Below are 18,807 nucleotides of genomic sequence, written 5' to 3'. Positions count from 1 at the left end.
AGGGAGCCTGCTTCTCCCTTTCCCTCTGCCTATAGCTCTCCCTGCTTGTGCTCTGTGTTAAATCAATAAATAAAATCTTAAAAACAAAACGCAAGGGTAGCATAAAAATCTTACCAAAAAAGGAACAATTTGAAATTTGTATATTTGTGGATTGTTTACAGGTATAATGAAAGATTTATAGTAGACACACATCATAGACTTCCAGGACAAGATAATAAGACTGATATAGAAATGTTAAAAAGAAAATATGTGTTATAAAATTAGCTCAGGTTCCAGAATGTGGTAGATAGCCTCAATAGTAAGTGAGGACAAAGTAAGGTTATTTTTTATGACAAAGGATGATTTCCTAAAGCATTGTTGTAGGAATACCACATGGTATTCCTACACCAATCCATAGAGACTAAAGATAAGCCAATAAACAAAAATGACCCTAGTATAAAACTAAATTCAGTATCATTTGGGAAAAACAAAGTCCAAGGAAACCACCATTCAGCTAATCAAATTTTATTAAAAAACAGTTGAAACAAAATCTATATTTTAAAAGAAATGATAATGTAAATTTTATGTTATTATTATTTGTAAGAAGCAGAGGGAGGAAAGGATGCAAAGCCTCAAGTCCATGCAAGGCAGAATTTTGGAGCTGAGTTCCCTGCATAAAATCAGGACCCATGAAAGATAGATACACCCATCCATGAAAAATGGAATAAGGAAGTATAGATCACCAGCCCAAGGAAGCAGCAATAAAAGGGTATGATATGTTCTAAGGTTCTTGCATTGTCTGGAAAGTAATTAATTAGTACTTTATATTAATCTTTAATAAGACAAGGACTCATATTGTAATATCTAGTATTTCCATTAAAAGTAAAGGTAAATAATGTAGGGCATTCAACCTAATAGAAAGGAAAATGAAATAATAAAAAATATGTTATTTAATCTGAGAGAAAACAAGAAAGGAATGAAAAGGAGCATAGAATACATAGGAAAAATAGAAAACAAATTGTGAGATTATAGACGAAATTCTCAATTAAAAGACAAAGACTGTCTTGGTGAAGGAGATAACTATGTGAATATAGAGTACAATTCTTAGAAGACAAAAACTTGGGGGGAAGATAGCTATGTGAAGATGTATATAAATCTAGAGGTGGAAGGAAGTTCACTTTAATAAATCTGAATGTCATGGGATTTCTAAGAAATTTTTGCAGAGGAGGCAAAAGGATCTTTCAAAGAAAAAAGGTGAAGAGAATAAGAGAAAGAAAGACAAATAAGGAGCCTACAATTATGGTGACTTAAATACAGTCTACATGTTAGAGTTCTATTTAGCTAAAGAGCACCACTGGTTCACTGCTGCTAGTGTGGGTCTACATCCTTTGCCCACCTCTCCAATCACACAATACAGTGTCTCTGCTTATCTTGGTATAGGAGACGGGCCATGCAAGTCCCCTGCCAGGTATGGTTTCCTCTTTGGGCATAGATCTGAGAGTCCATGTTACTCGAAGCCCTCTGCATCTTATCGTCATGCTCTCCTGTCTATAGTTTTTGGGCCACTGAGGAGTATTTTCCCATCCACAGGTTTGCCAGTGGTTTACAAGATTGCCTAGGTTAAGAATTCTATCCAACAGGGTGTTCTAAACTGGGTAGTGATGCAGTTAAACTTTTGGGGGCATTGAATGTGAGCCATAGAGAGTCTCCAGAAAGTAGTGTGTACAGAAATGAGGAGACACATAGAGGAATTAGCAGAACCCATGAGGAGTGAGGAGAGGAACAGAGGTAGGTTAGGCAATAACGATGTAAGAAGAGGAAGCAGTTAGGCACAGAAGGATAGATGAGGTTGTGGAGACAAAAAATGTGGCGCTCTACTAGAGTGGTAGTTTTTGTTGTTGTTTTGTAATTTTTAAGTAAGCTTGATGCCCAACATGGGGCTTGAACTCATGACCTGGGGATCAGGAGTCACTGAGCCAGACAGGGGTCCTTGTTTTTTAGTTTTTTAAGTTGTGTATAGTTAACACATAATGTTATGTTAGTTGCAGGTGTACAACATAGTGATTGCATAAGTTTATACATTATGTTATGCTCACCTCAAGTGTAGCCACCATCTGTTCCCATACAATGCTATTATAATAATCACTTCTACGGCAGTTGTTCTAAGTCACTAGTATATTCTGAAGAGCAATGAATGGTCTCTAATTCTCTTTTTGCCCTGCTGGAGTGGCTTCATTTTCTTTTTTAAGTTTCTGTGTATACTAGTAACAAGCTCAGTCACCTGAAACCCAAATGTGTTTGAGCTGAATGGTCCCAACGCCCTCATTTCCAGCATTAATTTAACAAACCATGTGTATGGGTTTAATTTCCTTTGTAGGACAAGTTAGCTTTGCCAAACAGTTCAGTGATTATCTTCTCACACCCAAAGACTAGGCAACACATCAACTGTTATAAGAAAGAAGAGTTTAATAGTGTGTAAGAACTAGTGCAAACCTGTCATCAACATTGATAAAACAAATCAAAACTGAAGACTACAGATGGTGGGCCAAACGTGACATTTTCACATGAAAAACTACCTTTTCTCCCCCTTTTTGATATAAATTACTAGAGAAAAGCTGACAATAAGTAAATATGCTAAAATCATATAATTTAATTTAATTTAATTTAATTTAATTCTTTTAACCATTTACCAGGTAAATCTCATATTATTTATTGTCCTAACCCTACCAGAATCATGTGGAGTTGGGAGGGAGAAGGATGTGAATTTCCCTAAGGGATGCCAGTGCTCTTACCAGAAGACAGGGGGAAGCTATGCCAGCAGACAAAAACAGTTAATAACTTTTACATGACTAGATTGAGGAAGGCAAAATGTAAGTACAATTACTTGATAAAATTTTACATTTTAGTAAAATCTGTAAAGATCATATAGCAACCTGAAAAATGGTTATAAGACAATATTTAAGTAAAAAAAGGCAAGATACTGAATTAAAGGTATGACACATGATGCAGTGTCATCGAGCAAAATGGTCAAGAAAGAATTCTTGGTGCCAAGATTTTATGGTGCGAAGAGATGTTTTTATTAGAGCACTGGGACAGGACCCGTAGGGCAGAAAAAGCTGCACTGTGATTGTAAGTGACTGATTATATAGGGTTTTCTATCCTATGGGGGTGAAGGTGATGGTAGGGCTCCAGGAAATTGAGTCCATAGGTTCTTGCAGGTCTGGCTGTTATTAAGATTGTGTTTTTCTTGTAGGTCTGGCTGTTATTAAGATTGTGTTTTTCTTGCAAGTAAAACATTAAGACAGTTACAAACAATAGTGGAGTTTCCTGTCCTGCCTGACTGCGATCTTTATCAGTTGACAATTTGTTTCTCCCTGCCTTTGTTCTTAGGCCATCACTAGTGCCTGAGGGATGTTATACAGATCCCACCCTAAGGGGGGTGGTTTTTGTGGGGTGCCAGCTCCAGTGTTGCCCTCAGCTTGCCTTTTGCCCTCTCATCAATACAGCTAAAACTTTGAAATTTAGAAAAAATAAAAACCTTTCACTTTCTGGTGGTATGATAATGGATTATTATATAAAATTGTTAGTGTATTTATAAAAATATTTGACAATAAACAAAATGCGTTCATTAAAAAGGAAAGACACAGGGCACCTCGCTGGCTCAGTCAGAAGAGCATGTGACTCTTGATCTCAGGGCTGAGTTCAAGCCCCACATTGAGTGTAGAGATTACTTTAAAAAAATAAAATCAGGGCACCTGGGTGGCTTAGTCAGTTAAGTGTTCTGCCTTCAGCTCAGGTCGTGATCCCAGGGTCCTGGGATCCAGCCCCTGTCTGGCTCCCTGCTCAGCAGGGGAGCCTGCTTCTCTCTCTGCCCCTCCCCCCACTCATGCACGCGCCCCCGCCCGCGTGCTCTCTCTTTCTCTTTCTCTCTCAAATAAATAAAATCTTAAAAAAAAATTAAAAATAAATAAATAAATAAAATCTTTAAAAAAAAAAGACACCCAATCTGCATTATGTAGAGAATTCCTTTTCTTTCTTTACATGAGAATTTGCTTTCCAAGTGACTCTCTATGGGCACTGGGAACTGTTCATGAGATCTGCAAATCTTTCCTCCTACCTGTTTCCTGCTTTTCCCCTAAGTTGAAGAGATTGGTGACCATTTGCAGTTCCATTGCTGTTGCTGCAGAAACACTGCCACTGAAAGATGACCGCTGCCACATGCCATCACTCACCATTGTTGTCAAAATCTGAGGTAGCTCGGGTGGTCTGAAGGGAGGTCACGCCTCTGCCGGAGCTAAAGTCCAATGATCAATTCAGAAGGCTGTTTGCCAAAGTTCTGAACGTGGGTAGATCCTCAGAGTGAAAGAAAGATCACTCCTCTCCCTAGAGCTATGGTCAATTCAGGACAGACTTGGATAGAAACATGTGATAACAACATATACAACTGCTTGGATCCCAGGGCTTTATTTAGCTTTATTGAGCCACTGTGTCAACTCTCATCCACACACCCACACCAGTTTTCCCTGTGGCACGTGACTGCCTTCCATTCTTTCAGAAAATATAATCAACCATTTTACACATTTGTGAACATAGAGAAGACAGGCCAGAAGAAATATTTGTGACTACAATGACATTGGTGGAACAGAAAAATTGGGGGGAGGGGCTGTATGTGCCAAGCTTTCCATGCTAAGCATATGCTGTTTTATAATTGCATGGGTGGGTGGGGTTATATTACATTATGTCTAAGAACTATTGAGGAACTAGTAAATTGGACAGAAGCAGATTTGGTTTGCATAAAAATACAAATACATGGAATACCTAAATAATACATGGAAGATTATTATCCTCTATGCCTAATCATCACGTAGCTCAATATTCTTAAATAGGTTAAAGCTTGTTTCATTTTATCATAGCAGCAAATTCTCTATATATTCCAGCTTCCTGACTTGGTATTTGCATAGATTTACATATTGTCACAGGTCATATGGTCCCCTGTTCAAACATCATAGTTCATCTAAATGCTACTCCTCCAGCTTAACTACCAGGTAGGGTGATCAGCCATCCCAATTTGTCTGAGACTGAGGGACTGAGGGTGTTCCAGGGGTGTGTGACTTTCAGTGCCAAAGCTAGGGCTGTCCTGAGCAAACCAGGATGAGTTGGTCACCCTAATCCCAGTCCGCTGTGAAGCCTTTATCAACTTTATTCCAAACGATGCAAGTTTCCTTCAAGGAATTTGTTTTGTATTTATAGTTAATATGTACCTGTAGTTCTAAGTGGCTTACTTAACATATATTCTCTCTTTATTAAGAGATAGTTTGCAGGATTTTTGAGGGTAGAAGCCACATTTCTTTAACTTTTATATTTACCGATACTGAGCAGAGTGCTAGTTTTTAATAAATGAGCCTAAGAATTTAAAAATTTTACTTACGTTGTTTCAAGCATTACACAGGCTTTCTTCTTTAATAGAGTAAAGCAATTCAATTTAATGGTTATGAATGTGGGCTTTATTTTAGTACAGGCTTAGGTTCAGTTTCCCACTCTGTCAGCTTACTGATTATGTGAGCTTTGGCAAGTTAATTGGCCTCTCTGAACCACAATTTCTTTGTTTTTTTTTTTTTTTTAAGATTTTATTTATTTATTCGATGGAGATAGAGACAGCCAGTGAGAGAGGGAACACAAGCAGGGGAAGTGGGAGAGGAAGAAGCAGGCTCATAGCGGAGGAGCCTGATGTGGGGCTCGATCCCAGAATGCCGGGATCACGCCCTGAGCCGAAGGCAGACGCTTAACCGCTGTGCCACCCTGGCGCCCCCGAACCGCAATTTCTTAAATCTGTAAAATGGGGATACAAATAGTACCCACTTCCCAGGGATGTTGTAAGGATTAAACAAAATAATGGCTAAGTGTGTAGTATTTTGTCTAGCATATAGCACACAACCAGTTATGGGGTAGTTGTTAATAAGTCATTAAAAATCAATTCACTGTATTCTTCCATGGATTGTTTCTTTCAGAGAGTTTATGTCATCCCAGGCAAAAGCAGTTATTAAAACTACTGAAGATTATTTGCTGCCTCAGTTTGGCCCCAACAGCCTTTTGCATTCAGCGGCAGTATCAGAAGGGTCAGGACTTCAAGATTGCTCCACACATCAAACAGCATCAGATCATAGCCATGATGAAATATCAGACCCATATAGCTACAAATCAAACAGTAAAAACAATTCTTGTTTTATATCAGCATCCAAGAGAAACAGACCTGTCAGTGCTCCAGTGGGTCAACTGAGGTAATCAAAGCTGTTCTCTGTTCTTTTAACCGGCTGCTGAAGCTTCTTCCTTTGAGCAGAATTTATAATGATTCAATTGACTATTTCAGACATTAAAATGTAACACATCTCTAGGGTTTTGTTTCTGTTTTTGTTTTGTTTATATTTTTTCTCTGAAAGCACCTGAGTAGAATGTTGCTAATTACACTTGTGGAAAACATGAGGTACACTTCAGTGTGGATAATATGAAACTCAGAAAAAAATGCTTGAAGGCGAATCAGGCTAGAACTACAAAATATCTGTTTACCAGATATTTATTTAAAATAGAAATGCATGCTTTTGATATTTAATCAATATTTTGTAATAAAATCAAATTGAAATGAACTTATAAAACCATTTTGTGTATATATTTTCACATCAAGATTGTTATCATAAACTGTTAACCTAAGAATTTATGGATAGAAGAAAATGTTGGCAAAAGCAAAAATCAAACCAAGAAACTGATATTCCCATTATTTTCATTTGTTTGATTAGGTGGGTGTATTGTGATTTTAATTTACCTAAAATTCTTATTTCAAAGTGTTTACTTGGCTTCTGTGGTATTAAGAATTAACGGGATTAGTTAGAGAACTTTGAAATAAAAAATACAACATGCTAGTCATTTGCCATCTACTTTTGCTGAGAAAATAATAAGAATCGAAACTGATTTTGAATGAAGACAAAACTTAGAAATCTTCCCTTTCTACCTCCAAACAAATCTGAGATGAATGCAGTTATAACTAACTTTAGAATAAGAAACTTAGAGTAAGAAGCTATTTGAATTTCAAATCTTTTTTAAAAATCAAAGAACTTTTGTAAACATAAAAACTTAAGGGAAGATCTTAGCCATTTACTATTCCATGATGTTAGGACTATGTTACTGTTTTTTGTTTTCTCACAGAACATAGCTTGTATGCATATAATTTTTAAAAAATGAGTGTGTGGTGTTTTATAAGTTAATTGATAAAAATTATTTATTCTAAGATAGGTGTTTTACATGAACAGTTATAACACTTATCCTGTGTTAAATTTTTAAAAATATTTAAGTAGATATGGACAATCTTAGCCTATAAAAAGTTTTTTTGAGGAATGCTTGGGAACAATCATTAGGGCTTATATCTATAAAAAATGTCTAGGATAATATTTATTTAAATGATTTTACTAATTAACATGCACCAATTTTGTGGGGTTTTTTTCCTTCAGAGTTGCAGAGTTCTCTTCTTTAAAATTTCAGCCAGCCCAGAATTGGCATGGATTGTATCAAAGACACAAACTTCATCCCAGAGTGATTACAGTAACAGCTTACAAAAATGGATCTAGAACAGTCTTTGCCAAAGTTACAGTACCAACCATCACCTTGGTAAATAGTGTTCAAAAGTTTTCAGTGCTTTATTTCTTCCCTTACCCTTTTATAATTTAAGAAATGAAAAAGATGATATTTATTGTGTTAAAATTTTCTTTTTAGTAATGAATCTGCAAATTGCTTATATATACGTAGATCTCACAGGTTTTTTATTCCTTTCTTTTTTATGAATATATAAATGGTTTATTGAATTAAACAGATACTAGCTTTATATCTTGTGGAGTTGTTAAACTGACAGAGTAAGGACTAAAATTAGGCAATCATTAAATAGTCTGAGTGCTTTACCTTTTATTTTTTATTTTCAAGTGCTAGGAAATATATTGGTGGAGTTACTTGAGTTACTTAACTTGGCCAGTGACTCAACGGGTGTCTGTTTTCATTGTTAGCACCTTTTGTTTCATGGCAATGTGTTGCTTTCTTTGTCCTAAATCACTTTCTCTTACCTCTTGCTTGCTTTCTTCTAGTTGCTGGAGGAGTGCACAGAAAAGCTGAATCTGAACATGGCCGCACGACGAGTGTTCTTGGCAGACGGCAGTGAAGCCCTCAAACCTGAAGATATACCCCGTGAAGCCGACGTTTATGTTTCAACAGGAGAGCCCTTTATAGATCCATTCAAAAAAATTAAAGGTAAAAAAGAAAAAAAAAATACCTACCCCCACCCACAGTAAATTGCTTAAGGGGTGCAATTAAAAAATGATTTTCATCCTGTCTTTTTTGCATGGTTTAACAAAACTAATGTTTACGCATTTACAGCTCAGTAAGAGGATAATGTGCTTAATGAAAGAAAAATCCACTGACAGCCACGTTTATTGCCCTTCATTAGCATTGGTGCTTAATTTAATATAGATCTGAATAGACATTAGGGAGCCTGCAGGAGGTTAAATGGTGAAAATATAATAAATTAAATCAGAGATTATTGAATTTACTGTTTAGTTTCTTTGACACCCAACAGACATAATTCATTAGATTTATTCTCTCAGAAAATAGTTCAAAGCTTCAAGTAGCATTTATTCATTTACACTCTTGGTCTTTTTTCAGAAAGCATTAACATAACTATGAAAATGTGGTCAGAATGAACATATAATTCTTACATACACGTGATTTTCCTAACAAAATTTTTCATAAAGTAAATGCTGCAGCTTGACTTTTTAAACCTTGAAATGTGTGTGTGTGTGTAATTTATATTTATATTTATAGATAATACTATATACACAAAATATAAACATATGTATTTTAGACATAGTTGCTGGTAAGGTCTTTCTTTTAAAAGTCCTTTGTTTATAACATTTCAGAAATGTGATTTTCTAAAATAAAACAAACATTTTTCTTTCTTCAGTAGGAAAGAATGCATTTTAAGAATGAAATAAAAGTACTATTCTTACAAGCATGTCATACCATAATCTGTTATCAAGTGCTATATATGGTAATCACATTTAAATGACATAAGAACTTTGGCATAAAAATTCAGTGTATCTAACTGCTGTATTCCCCTATACTTTTAATACCTTATTAGAAGTATTTTTTTTTTTCTGCAACTGCTACAAAGCTGGTGAACCAAGGACAAGTCTAGACAGTAATTGCGTAAGTGGAAGATAAGTAATTCTGGAGTTCATTACAGATTAGGTGATGAAAATTCTTCCTCTATTAATGTTATTATATAAGATGATACTAGGATTTCTATCTCTTTGAAAATACTTGATCATCAGGAGATAATTTCCTGAATTCAGTAGAAAGTTCAAGGTAATTTGGTTCAAGGTAAAGAAACTTGTTGCTACAATACTCACCAAAAATTACCTATGCGAGAGTATAGACTCATATATTTTTCAAATTTTTATTTAACTTTAAACTATGGCTGCTTTTATTTCGTATTCATTGAATCATTTGTATTAATCATCTTCTATAAGCACATGTGTCTTTGTGGGTAAATGTTTCTGTGACTATTTTATATTTAAATGTATATGTAATGAATGCTTCCTTAAGATCCTTGATTATTTTTATTAATAAGAAATACTTGCCTTTCATATGATAATGGTATTGTAGAAGAGATGTATAAAATTATTTATAGTTAACTTCCTAGAAATTTTTCTGGACACGCATCTCTAAAATAACAGTGTTACACACATGACTAGCTTGGTGGATGATTTTTAAATGTACAAACTAATTTCCTCCTACTTTTTGTTTTCTCTTTTATCCTTTTTAAAGCCAAGTCCAGAACAAAAAACTTCTCTGCTTTGTCTGCATATCTTTGGCTGTGTTTCACTGTGACATGCACTGCTGTTCTTTTAGCACCAAAATGTTGGCACACACTCCCGAAAATTTCACACCATCTCTTGCTGGATCAGCAAGCTTAACCCACCAAAATCTGGTGTTGTGCAATGGTTTTTGACTGATAATCAATCTTTATGCTGCTCGACAGTTGTTGCTGGGACACGGAGTAGAGCAGGTGGCAGATGTGCCTTGTCTTTTGAGAAAAGAAATTGTAGGTGAGCTTGGACACAGACTAGCATATCACATGTCCATTCACAAGACCTAGGATAAGTATAATGGGGAAAAAGCCACTTGTCTAAGTTAAGCCTATAAGCCTAAAGACTGATATTTGGTTTCTTCCAGAACCTTAAGAATATAAATGTAAATAAATATTATCTATACATAGTATAGTCTTTAACTTGAATTAAATATTTTGAGAGAAGTGTGGGGAAATTTCATATATATATATATCCTACATATTCACATGTACCTTTTCAGATCAGGTTAAAATTACCTTTCTTGCATGTGTTTTATAGATAATCAATAATTTGCCAACTTACTCTGAGTATACCATAAAAATAAGACATGTATGAATAGCTTCGAAGGTGGTAGATAATTTACAGTAAGGAGGCATTCTAAAGGTAAATAAGGGGGAAACAGCTGGCAGAATTGGGTGTTACTATTGTACCTTTCTACATGAACATGAATATTTTATATGCAATTAAGCAACAGGCATTAGAGTAAGTAATTGGTCATTACTTTAATATAAAGATTTTCATTTGTTCAGCAAACGTTCATTGAGAGCCTACTATGTGCCAGGTACTAGGCCAGTTCAGAGAGAGATGAAAAAAGGGGCTTATAGTCTGACTTCTTTTTTGTCATTATTCTTTCGTCTCTGATATTAAATTCAGTTTAATTCAATTCGATCTAAATGTAAACCAAAAAGTATTTTATTAAGTATCTACTATGTATGCAGTCGTGGCTTAGGGATAGAAGTCCTGGTCTTCAAGGAGCTTAAACTTAGTAAATGAATTATAAATCCTTAAAACTGAGAACCCTGTTCAACAGTGTAAATCCAATGGGTCCTCCAAAGGAAAATTTACATTATATCTGCTACAGGAAAGCCAAATAAGTCTATGTATATTTTGGCAATTATATTTTCATACTTCATTGTTTTCTTATTCTTTGGAAAAGCAGTGTAGATAGTGAAAATTGCCTCAGAACTACTTCCAAATTTACTAGGGTAGAAAAGGACCTAAGGAACATTTCTGATTTTTAACTACTTTACCACCCCTTCTGAGGACCACTGTTGACAGTCAGTGCCACTGGATTTAATAGAAAGCCAGAGAGCTATTCATCACATACCTCGAAACACAAAGCTTTCTTATAGAGGTTAAGCCAAGGTCAAGACTGACACGAAGCATTCCCTGTTGAAATGCAGTATTAGAATAATTCTTACATTTTGAAGTTAAATGCCTAAGCAGAAGATTATGTATGGGAAAAATAGAATCTTTTTTATAAAGACTGTTGATGAAGATGAACCGTCTGATTAGGTCATATAATTCTGACATTTGAAGAAATCTATTAATGATTCTGCTAGAATTGTAAAGATGTAGTTAATGAATTGTTTGAAGAGGCATTTTAAAAGTTTTCAGATCCTTGGGCATGCACTTTAGGTTTTATTCACCATTTCCTGAATCTTCTTTAATGGTGGCACAGTGAAAATTCTTACCTCAGATTCATGGGGTTTATAAGAGGTCAGCTCCTTTATAACTGCTAGAAGCTGTGGGCAGTGCCAACCTAGCATAAGATATGCCCTGCAATTGCTTAAATGTCTTAAAGAAGGTGAGAGAAAAAAACTGTTTGGACCTAACTCATTAGGTCCAAATTCTATTGTATGGAGTTCTGATTGTTTAAAAATTTTTTCAGTTTTATATTTTCGTTCTTTTCTGTATATTCTATTCTTTTTGGCTTTTAGAGCTGTCATTTACAGTGATTCATTTCAGTCCTGAGTTTTGTTAACCAGAAGTGAAACTGAGTACTATGAATAAGATTTTACATCTTTAGTATACTGTATTGCGAAGATGTAGTCACAGAAAAAAACATCCATGAAAGGTGTTCTTGATACTACACCTAAGATCTAAATTTAAACCTAGAGGTTTTCTGCTAACTGCCATGTGATTTACAAAATGAAATAATTTGCTGTGACAGCTTGTGATTGACAAGAATATGTGTGAGCACATTTAAAATAGGCCATCTTTTCATGTAGAAGTAAATGTCAGTGAAATGATGGATTCTCATCATTTTAATTATTGATGATTTGGAAATATTTCAATTCCACGACACACAAGACACATTCTAAATAGCAGCATAACACTTTTTCTCCTATCTGCGTCAATAATGAAATGTTCTGTCATATTTTGTTTTTCAAAAAATGCATTAGTTTAATGAACCTGGATTCATGCATTATATTTTGTTCCATTATGTGTCTCCTGAATTTGTTGATTTTTAAATGGTTGTGTTAAAAGCACAAGTTTCAAGAAATAACCCACTACTCACCTCAAATCACATCTTGCTATTCCTGCTGCTAGATCTCAAGACAGTGCTATAGTTCTGACTATATCGAGGACTGCTTTAGTCCACTAAAGCTAATATTGGGCTTTGTGATGATCACCTATGGGGTGAGCATTACTTAATTTGAGCAACTACTATAGGAATTAGGGTGGGTTTTCCCAAATTCCTTGTTATCGTATTGTTTGAATAGTATTTGTATTGGGCAAGATTATTTGTCAGTCCATTTTATCTCCCACTTAGCTGCATATATTAAAAAACAAGAATATGACATTAGATAGAGGATAAAAACTCACTTTCTTCTGAAATAGCACACGATTCTTTGCAGGGGGGTGGGGTAGAGAGGAAAAGGCAGAGGGAAAGGGAGAAAGAATCCCAAGCATTTTGAAGTTGCATCAAACAACAGCAATGCAGTACTCAGTCTCACAACTCTGAGATCATGACCTGAGCCGAAATCAAGAGTTGGGTGCTTAACTGACTGAGCCATTTAGGAGTCCCAGCACCTGATTCTTTTCTTTATTTTTACAAGTGAGGATAAAACTTAGGCATATATTTTATTTATTTCCCTATCACAAATGTTTAAAACCTGTAAATAAGTATGTAGAGTATCTTTAGTACATAAAGAGTAGATTTAAAGAATGTTGCAAGAGGTGGACCCTCCAAAAACTGTCCTTAGCTAATAAGAAAATCAAGAGCATGCATGTGGCAGCATCTCTTTATACTTTAAATTACAAAATAATTGAGAATCATCTAAATCCTTGACATATTCATGAATTGTTAAATTGCATTTATATAGAGAGAGGCTACACTTGTTTAGTGAAGGGGCCTGCAAACCTCTAACTGTCCTGATAATTTGGATACTTTCTGCATGTCACGCTTGAGTTCTATGCTTTAAGTGTATTGTATGTACTACTCAGAATTCCTAAGTTAGTGCTACAACTCCATAATCTCTTACATGCAATTCCAAAATCGAAAATTGAAGATAAACAATTTTTTCAACTCATTTGGTAGCAGAACCTTACTTAGTATAACTAATCAATTATTTTATTGAAAAGTACTATGTTTGATGATGGGCTGCTACCCTAAACCTTGCTGGATGCATTACTTAATATATGATTCATGCACTATTAGGATATAAGCATTGTGTTAACACTTTTGAATCCAAAAATTCTATTTATGGAATTACATCTGACCTTAGGGAGTTTGGTTAAGGTCTTTCTGTTGTAGCTGCAAAGAAACCAGGTAAATTTTAATTCTCATAGAGTATTAACTCAGAAGTGTTATAAATACTGTCTTTATCACCTTGAGTTGTTTGCTACATGGGTAAAAGTGGACAGAGAGAATATCTTCCTGGCTAGAGCTGAGAGAGTATATGAGAGGTAAAAAAAAAAAAAAAATGTTCTCCATCTAAAGAGGCAGAGGAATAGTTAAAGAAAGACCATTCATTCATTTAATCATAATATTTATTGAGTGCCTATAGTGTACCAGGCATTGCTCCAATCTTAAGATTATGGCATGAACAAGAGCAAGGCTCATGGAGCTTAATGAGGTAGAAGGAGCAAAGACAATAAATATATAAAGAAGTAAACAAGGTATTTATTGACAGTGGTGTTATAAAGGAAATCAAAAGGGTGGTATCATAACAAATAATGTCGTGGAAACAAAAGGAGATAATTTGTCAAATGAAGCAGGCATTTGTAGCAAACTCTAAATCAAATCTTTTAGGCAGGTACTCTTTCAGGGGTCTACCTTTTAGACCATTAGTTTTTGAAGCTTTCAGACATCTATTAGGAAAGACTTGAGAAATGCATTATTATTTAGTGGCAAGAACACTAGACTTGAAGTCAGATGATCTTGCAAGATTCTAGTTTTATATGACCTTGAATAGATTGGTCTGTGCTTCAGTGACCTTACCTGTAAAATTGAGGTAATAATATCTCAAAGGATTCTTGGATATTGTCTTTGTTTCTAAAAAAAGATAAATTATTTGAAAATTAAATGTAAATGTCTAGACTGAACAGAACACTGGGAATAGCATTTCTTAAACATAACTAAGATTCTAATTGCTATTAAAATCCCAAGGCTATTATTAATCAGAATCTTGTGTGCATTCCTCCTTCCCCAGAATAGTTAGCTAGGTTCAGGAAAACAACAACAAAAACATTTATATCTGCTTTCTTCATTACTGCCAGGGAAGCAAGCTACAGTGTGAGCCTGAGTAAGTCACTTAACCTCTCTAAGGCTCAGTTTTCTTATTCATAAATTGAACCCAATAGTAGACACCTCACAGAGTTATAAGCAGTACATAAAATGGATATATGTAAAAGCCTACCATATATAATAGGTGTCTAAAACATTGTATTTCCATGTAATCATTTTTTTTCCTTCTTTCGCTCTATCTCTTGTTAGACACATTTCTGCCAGCTTTTCATGCAGGTTGTCACGAGTCCCTGATTTTACTATCAAAGGTATTTGCTAGGTCTGAGATCTTAAAATACACACAACTAAATGAAAATCCCTGCTGAGCACTGGTGTACATAGCATGATATGGGGCTCTGAGTTAGAGCCTTTGAACTCTCACAATATTGTGCTTTTTGCCTTGAGAATTTGTTCAGGGTGTAAGTCAAACTCAAGTCCTTTTTTAAAAGGAGCCCCAAGTGGCCTTGCTCTGCTCTATTCCAAGAGTCATATTTTAAAATATGTTTATGACCCAAGGCTAGCCTTCACTTTAAGCTGCCATAACTTATTTCAAGAAAGTTCATAGAAAAGTTCAGGGAAAGGGTGACAACATTTTGATTGGCACAATAGATGGGATGTTTGTAATTTTAATCAAATTTAAATTGAAGACATGCTTCAAATGATATGTCAGACTAGTGTTACTGAGTTAAAATCTAATGACAACCACTGTCATTATTAGTTAAATATAGCCATCATGCCTATAGCAATACATGATGACACTTAAGAACATGCAGAAACAACACAAGTATTTAGAGAAAAGGGAGGGACTAGAAACTCAGTTGAACACTGGAATGTGACCTGGATTATTCTATTTACCAAACATAGAAGCAATTGTATTTTGAACAGATGATATAATTGAGTATAGCAGTATGTTTTCTTACTGTCAGAGCATTTATATTTTATAAACTTATCTTGCACCCATGAAATGATGTGCTTGTTCATATTTAATGTCATTATCTATACCTACTTGACAATCAGAACATTAAACTATTTTCAAGTTTATTGCCCAACTACAAGAGAATGAATTTTTAAAAATAAGATTTTTAATAAGCTTAAGGATTTGAAGTTGCAAATGTGCTGCTTTTATTTTGGTGATAGAAGGTAGTATTCTTTTGTCTGGCACATGCAAAATGGAAAATTACAATGTGGGAGCACCTAGATTTATTTAATTTTATGACAGGCATTGGCTTTTTTTAAGTAAACTGAGAAAATATAATGATATTATAGGTAGACCCTCTAACATAGAAGCAGGCTAGAAAGTGCTTTATCTTTTTCATGATTTAGTTATAAATAAAACTGTGAAAATAAAATAAGATGTGGATTCTTCAAAATAAAATAGAACCTATGGTTGGGGCATAACATTTTCTGAGTGCTACAGGAGAGTAAATGTATGTATAGTCAAGGGGACTTGGCAACTCCCAAGTATCTGGGGTATGGCCCTTTGGGGAGGTATTATATTGAGCCTTAGAACTTCAGAACTTCACTGGAGTGCAACCTCCACCACTCTCCTGGTGGTCTCTTAACTTATTAGAGAAAAGTGCCTGAGGAGAGGAAGGCAGAGACTGGTCTGATTGTGACTGCTTTGGAACCCACTAGCTGTGACTAGCAAATTTAAAGGAGAAGATGAGGTGAGACTAGGACCCCTTCTTTGGCAGTCTGGTGTGTAGGGACTGAGACTTTGCTTCTACTGTCAACAAGGTAGAAGTTCAAGAACTCTCCAAAGGGGAACTCCAAGGATCCTGTTGTGGAAATCATATACAGATAGGCATTATATTTGGTTCTACTCTCTGGGAAAGCACCCACTGGTAAGGATAAGCTCCCATTGCATTCTCAGTGTCCCCTTTGGTAATCATCAGATATGTAATTACTGGTCAAATAAGTGTCTGTTGTTCCCTCTAGACCAAGTTAGCTTAGGGCAGAAACCTTGGCTTCCTTATTCACCATCATTTTCTGGTATAGGGTCTGGTGCTTAATAGATGCTCAGTAAATGCGGTTCAGTGGATGAATAAGGACCAAATGAAATAGGTACCATGGTGAACCATCCATATTTCAAGGAGGTGGCTGCTGGGAGGGCTGGAAATAGACCTCATCAGAGCAGCAGTCTCAGCTTTAAACAGAGTGGATGTTTAGGAAGAATATATTAAAAATCCCCTACCCCAAATTCATATGTAGATTTGTGAATGTTCCTGTTTGGCAGGGGGCCAGAGTAGGCCAGCCCAAGAATAATTACATTGCAGAGAGGCTAATGGTTATGCTAATGCTTGTCTGAGACCAGACAATGGTCAGAAGTGGAGTGCTGGGATAAAAGATTCTCCCAGGAACCTGTAGATCTGAGATTTTCAGCCCTCCTACATCCTCTCAGGAATGCTCATTCTTGACCTTTATCTCCCCTCAATCATTCTTTTGGTGATGGTAGTGTTGGGGGGTGCTCTCTTCTTTCATTTAATGCTTCTCTTTGTATTTCTCATAGTACCTTGCATATAGTCAGTGCTTGTTAACTATTTTTGAAAGTAAGGAAGTAAGAAAGAGGTGGTGTGACTTTTGAAAGGCTTCAGGGCCACTGCCCACTCTTGTGCACAGCTGAAGGACGGTGGAGCTAGACTCACTTTTTTCTGGTTCCACCATGGGGGTTAGGTGGAGAGGCTGTTTTTTAATTCATACAAAGGAACCAGATAGCCTCAGCCCTGGGAGGGATGCCTGGGTTTTGAGATGAGAAAGTTAGCAAAAGAGAAGTATAGAAAGTATTGCCTAGCTTTGGTTAATAAGTTTTCTGAGAAGCACAAAGTGGGTTTGGATGGCACTAAGTTTTTTGTTTTAATACTCGGTCTGATTCCCTGCCCCACTTACCCAGCTTTCCCCTTACCATTTGATTACTTCTCCTTCTACCCACTTCCAGCCTTGCTTAATCCTCTTCCTCTCCAGGCCTAAAACCTAGTCAGGTCTTTGCTGAGTATCTTCTCCATGCTGGAATGGAAGAGTCAAGATTCTGTTTTTCTGGGACACCTGGCTGGCTCAGTCAGTAGAGGTTTGACTCTTGATCTTAGAGTCAGGAGTTCGAGCCCCACGTTGGGGGTAGAGTTTACTTAACAACAACAACAAAAATCTCTTCCTGTCTGGAGAAAAAAAAAGATTCTGCTTTTCTTCTTGTCTCTGGATATAATAATGTTTACCCTGACTGACAGCCCTTATCACATTTCTTCATGTAAAGGCATATGGTCCAAGAGCTGTGATACAGAGAAGAATCACCTTGTGTTGCTAAATATGAGGGTTCCCTGGTTCTCCAGCGAGAACCCATGGCCCATGGCCCACACTTTGAGATATGCTGCTTTAGAGCTTTCCTTTTCCTCACTATCCCAGTAGCTTCGTTCCAAAGAGATGTAGATTTTGCCTTATATTTAAGGAAGATTTTTCCAATAGTCCTACCTGTCCAAAAGATGGAATGGCCTGCTTTGGGAAGTGTGGGTATTCTAAGCATTGTGCACAGGCTCTGATCTGACTACTTCCCACCTTCCTTGCTCCATCTCTGGCCACTGTGTGTTTAGTCTCCTCCCAATGGTCTTGTCATGTTGTTGCATAACTCTGGATCTTTATCTAAATCATTTCCTCTATCTGGATTATGTTCTCACTCTTTTGCCCACTCTGTGTTTCCTTTAAGTCCTACCTTATGTCCTTCCCTCAGGGAGCCTTTCTTGGCTACCATTAAGGTGTGGCAGGTGTCCCTGCTCCCTAGATACCTTGTGGATATCTCTGACCAAGCACCTGCCATATTTTGTGTTTGTTTTCCTTTATAGTCTTCCCCAACAGACTGAGAATTCTTTGAGGTCCCCACTGTGTAGGCAGAGAACATGTGAGAGGTACTCAGTGCATGTTTGTTGAATGAATAATTGAGTAAATGAAGCAGGTGGTTAGAGTCAATAATTTTTATTTTCTTTCAACCCCAACGTTTTACAATTCTGAAGCCAATGCATTGTAATGCACTAAGCCTGTGACTTTTTTGCTTCTTCCTACCCTGAGCTGTCTTTCATTATACGTATTTTGGTTTCTGAGTAAATTCAATGAGGATATGGTAATGAAAAACCTAATGAATCATGAATATAAAAATGTAATTTTTTC

The 18,807-nt window shown here is 36.0% G+C and overlaps 1 protein-coding gene across 1 annotated transcript in view; it reads left to right on the top strand.

The window, feature by feature from the left end:
- Positions 1–18,807, top strand: part of DCDC1 (doublecortin domain containing 1) — a 415,749-nt gene that overhangs the window by 32,823 nt on the left and 364,119 nt on the right. Inside the window, exons 4-6 of the mRNA XM_057317241.1 lie at positions 5,988–6,257; positions 7,479–7,635; positions 8,103–8,265. Coding sequence (XP_057173224.1) covers positions 5,988–6,257; positions 7,479–7,635; positions 8,103–8,265 — 590 coding nt within the window. The remainder of the gene's footprint in view (positions 1–5,987; positions 6,258–7,478; positions 7,636–8,102; positions 8,266–18,807) is intronic.

Source organism: Ursus arctos, unplaced genomic scaffold, assembly GCF_023065955.2.
Source record: "Ursus arctos isolate Adak ecotype North America unplaced genomic scaffold, UrsArc2.0 scaffold_23, whole genome shotgun sequence".
Taxonomy (NCBI): Eukaryota; Metazoa; Chordata; class Mammalia; order Carnivora; family Ursidae; genus Ursus; species Ursus arctos.
The sequence above is the reverse complement of the archived record's forward strand: the minus strand, read 5'-3'. Positions and strand labels throughout refer to the sequence as shown.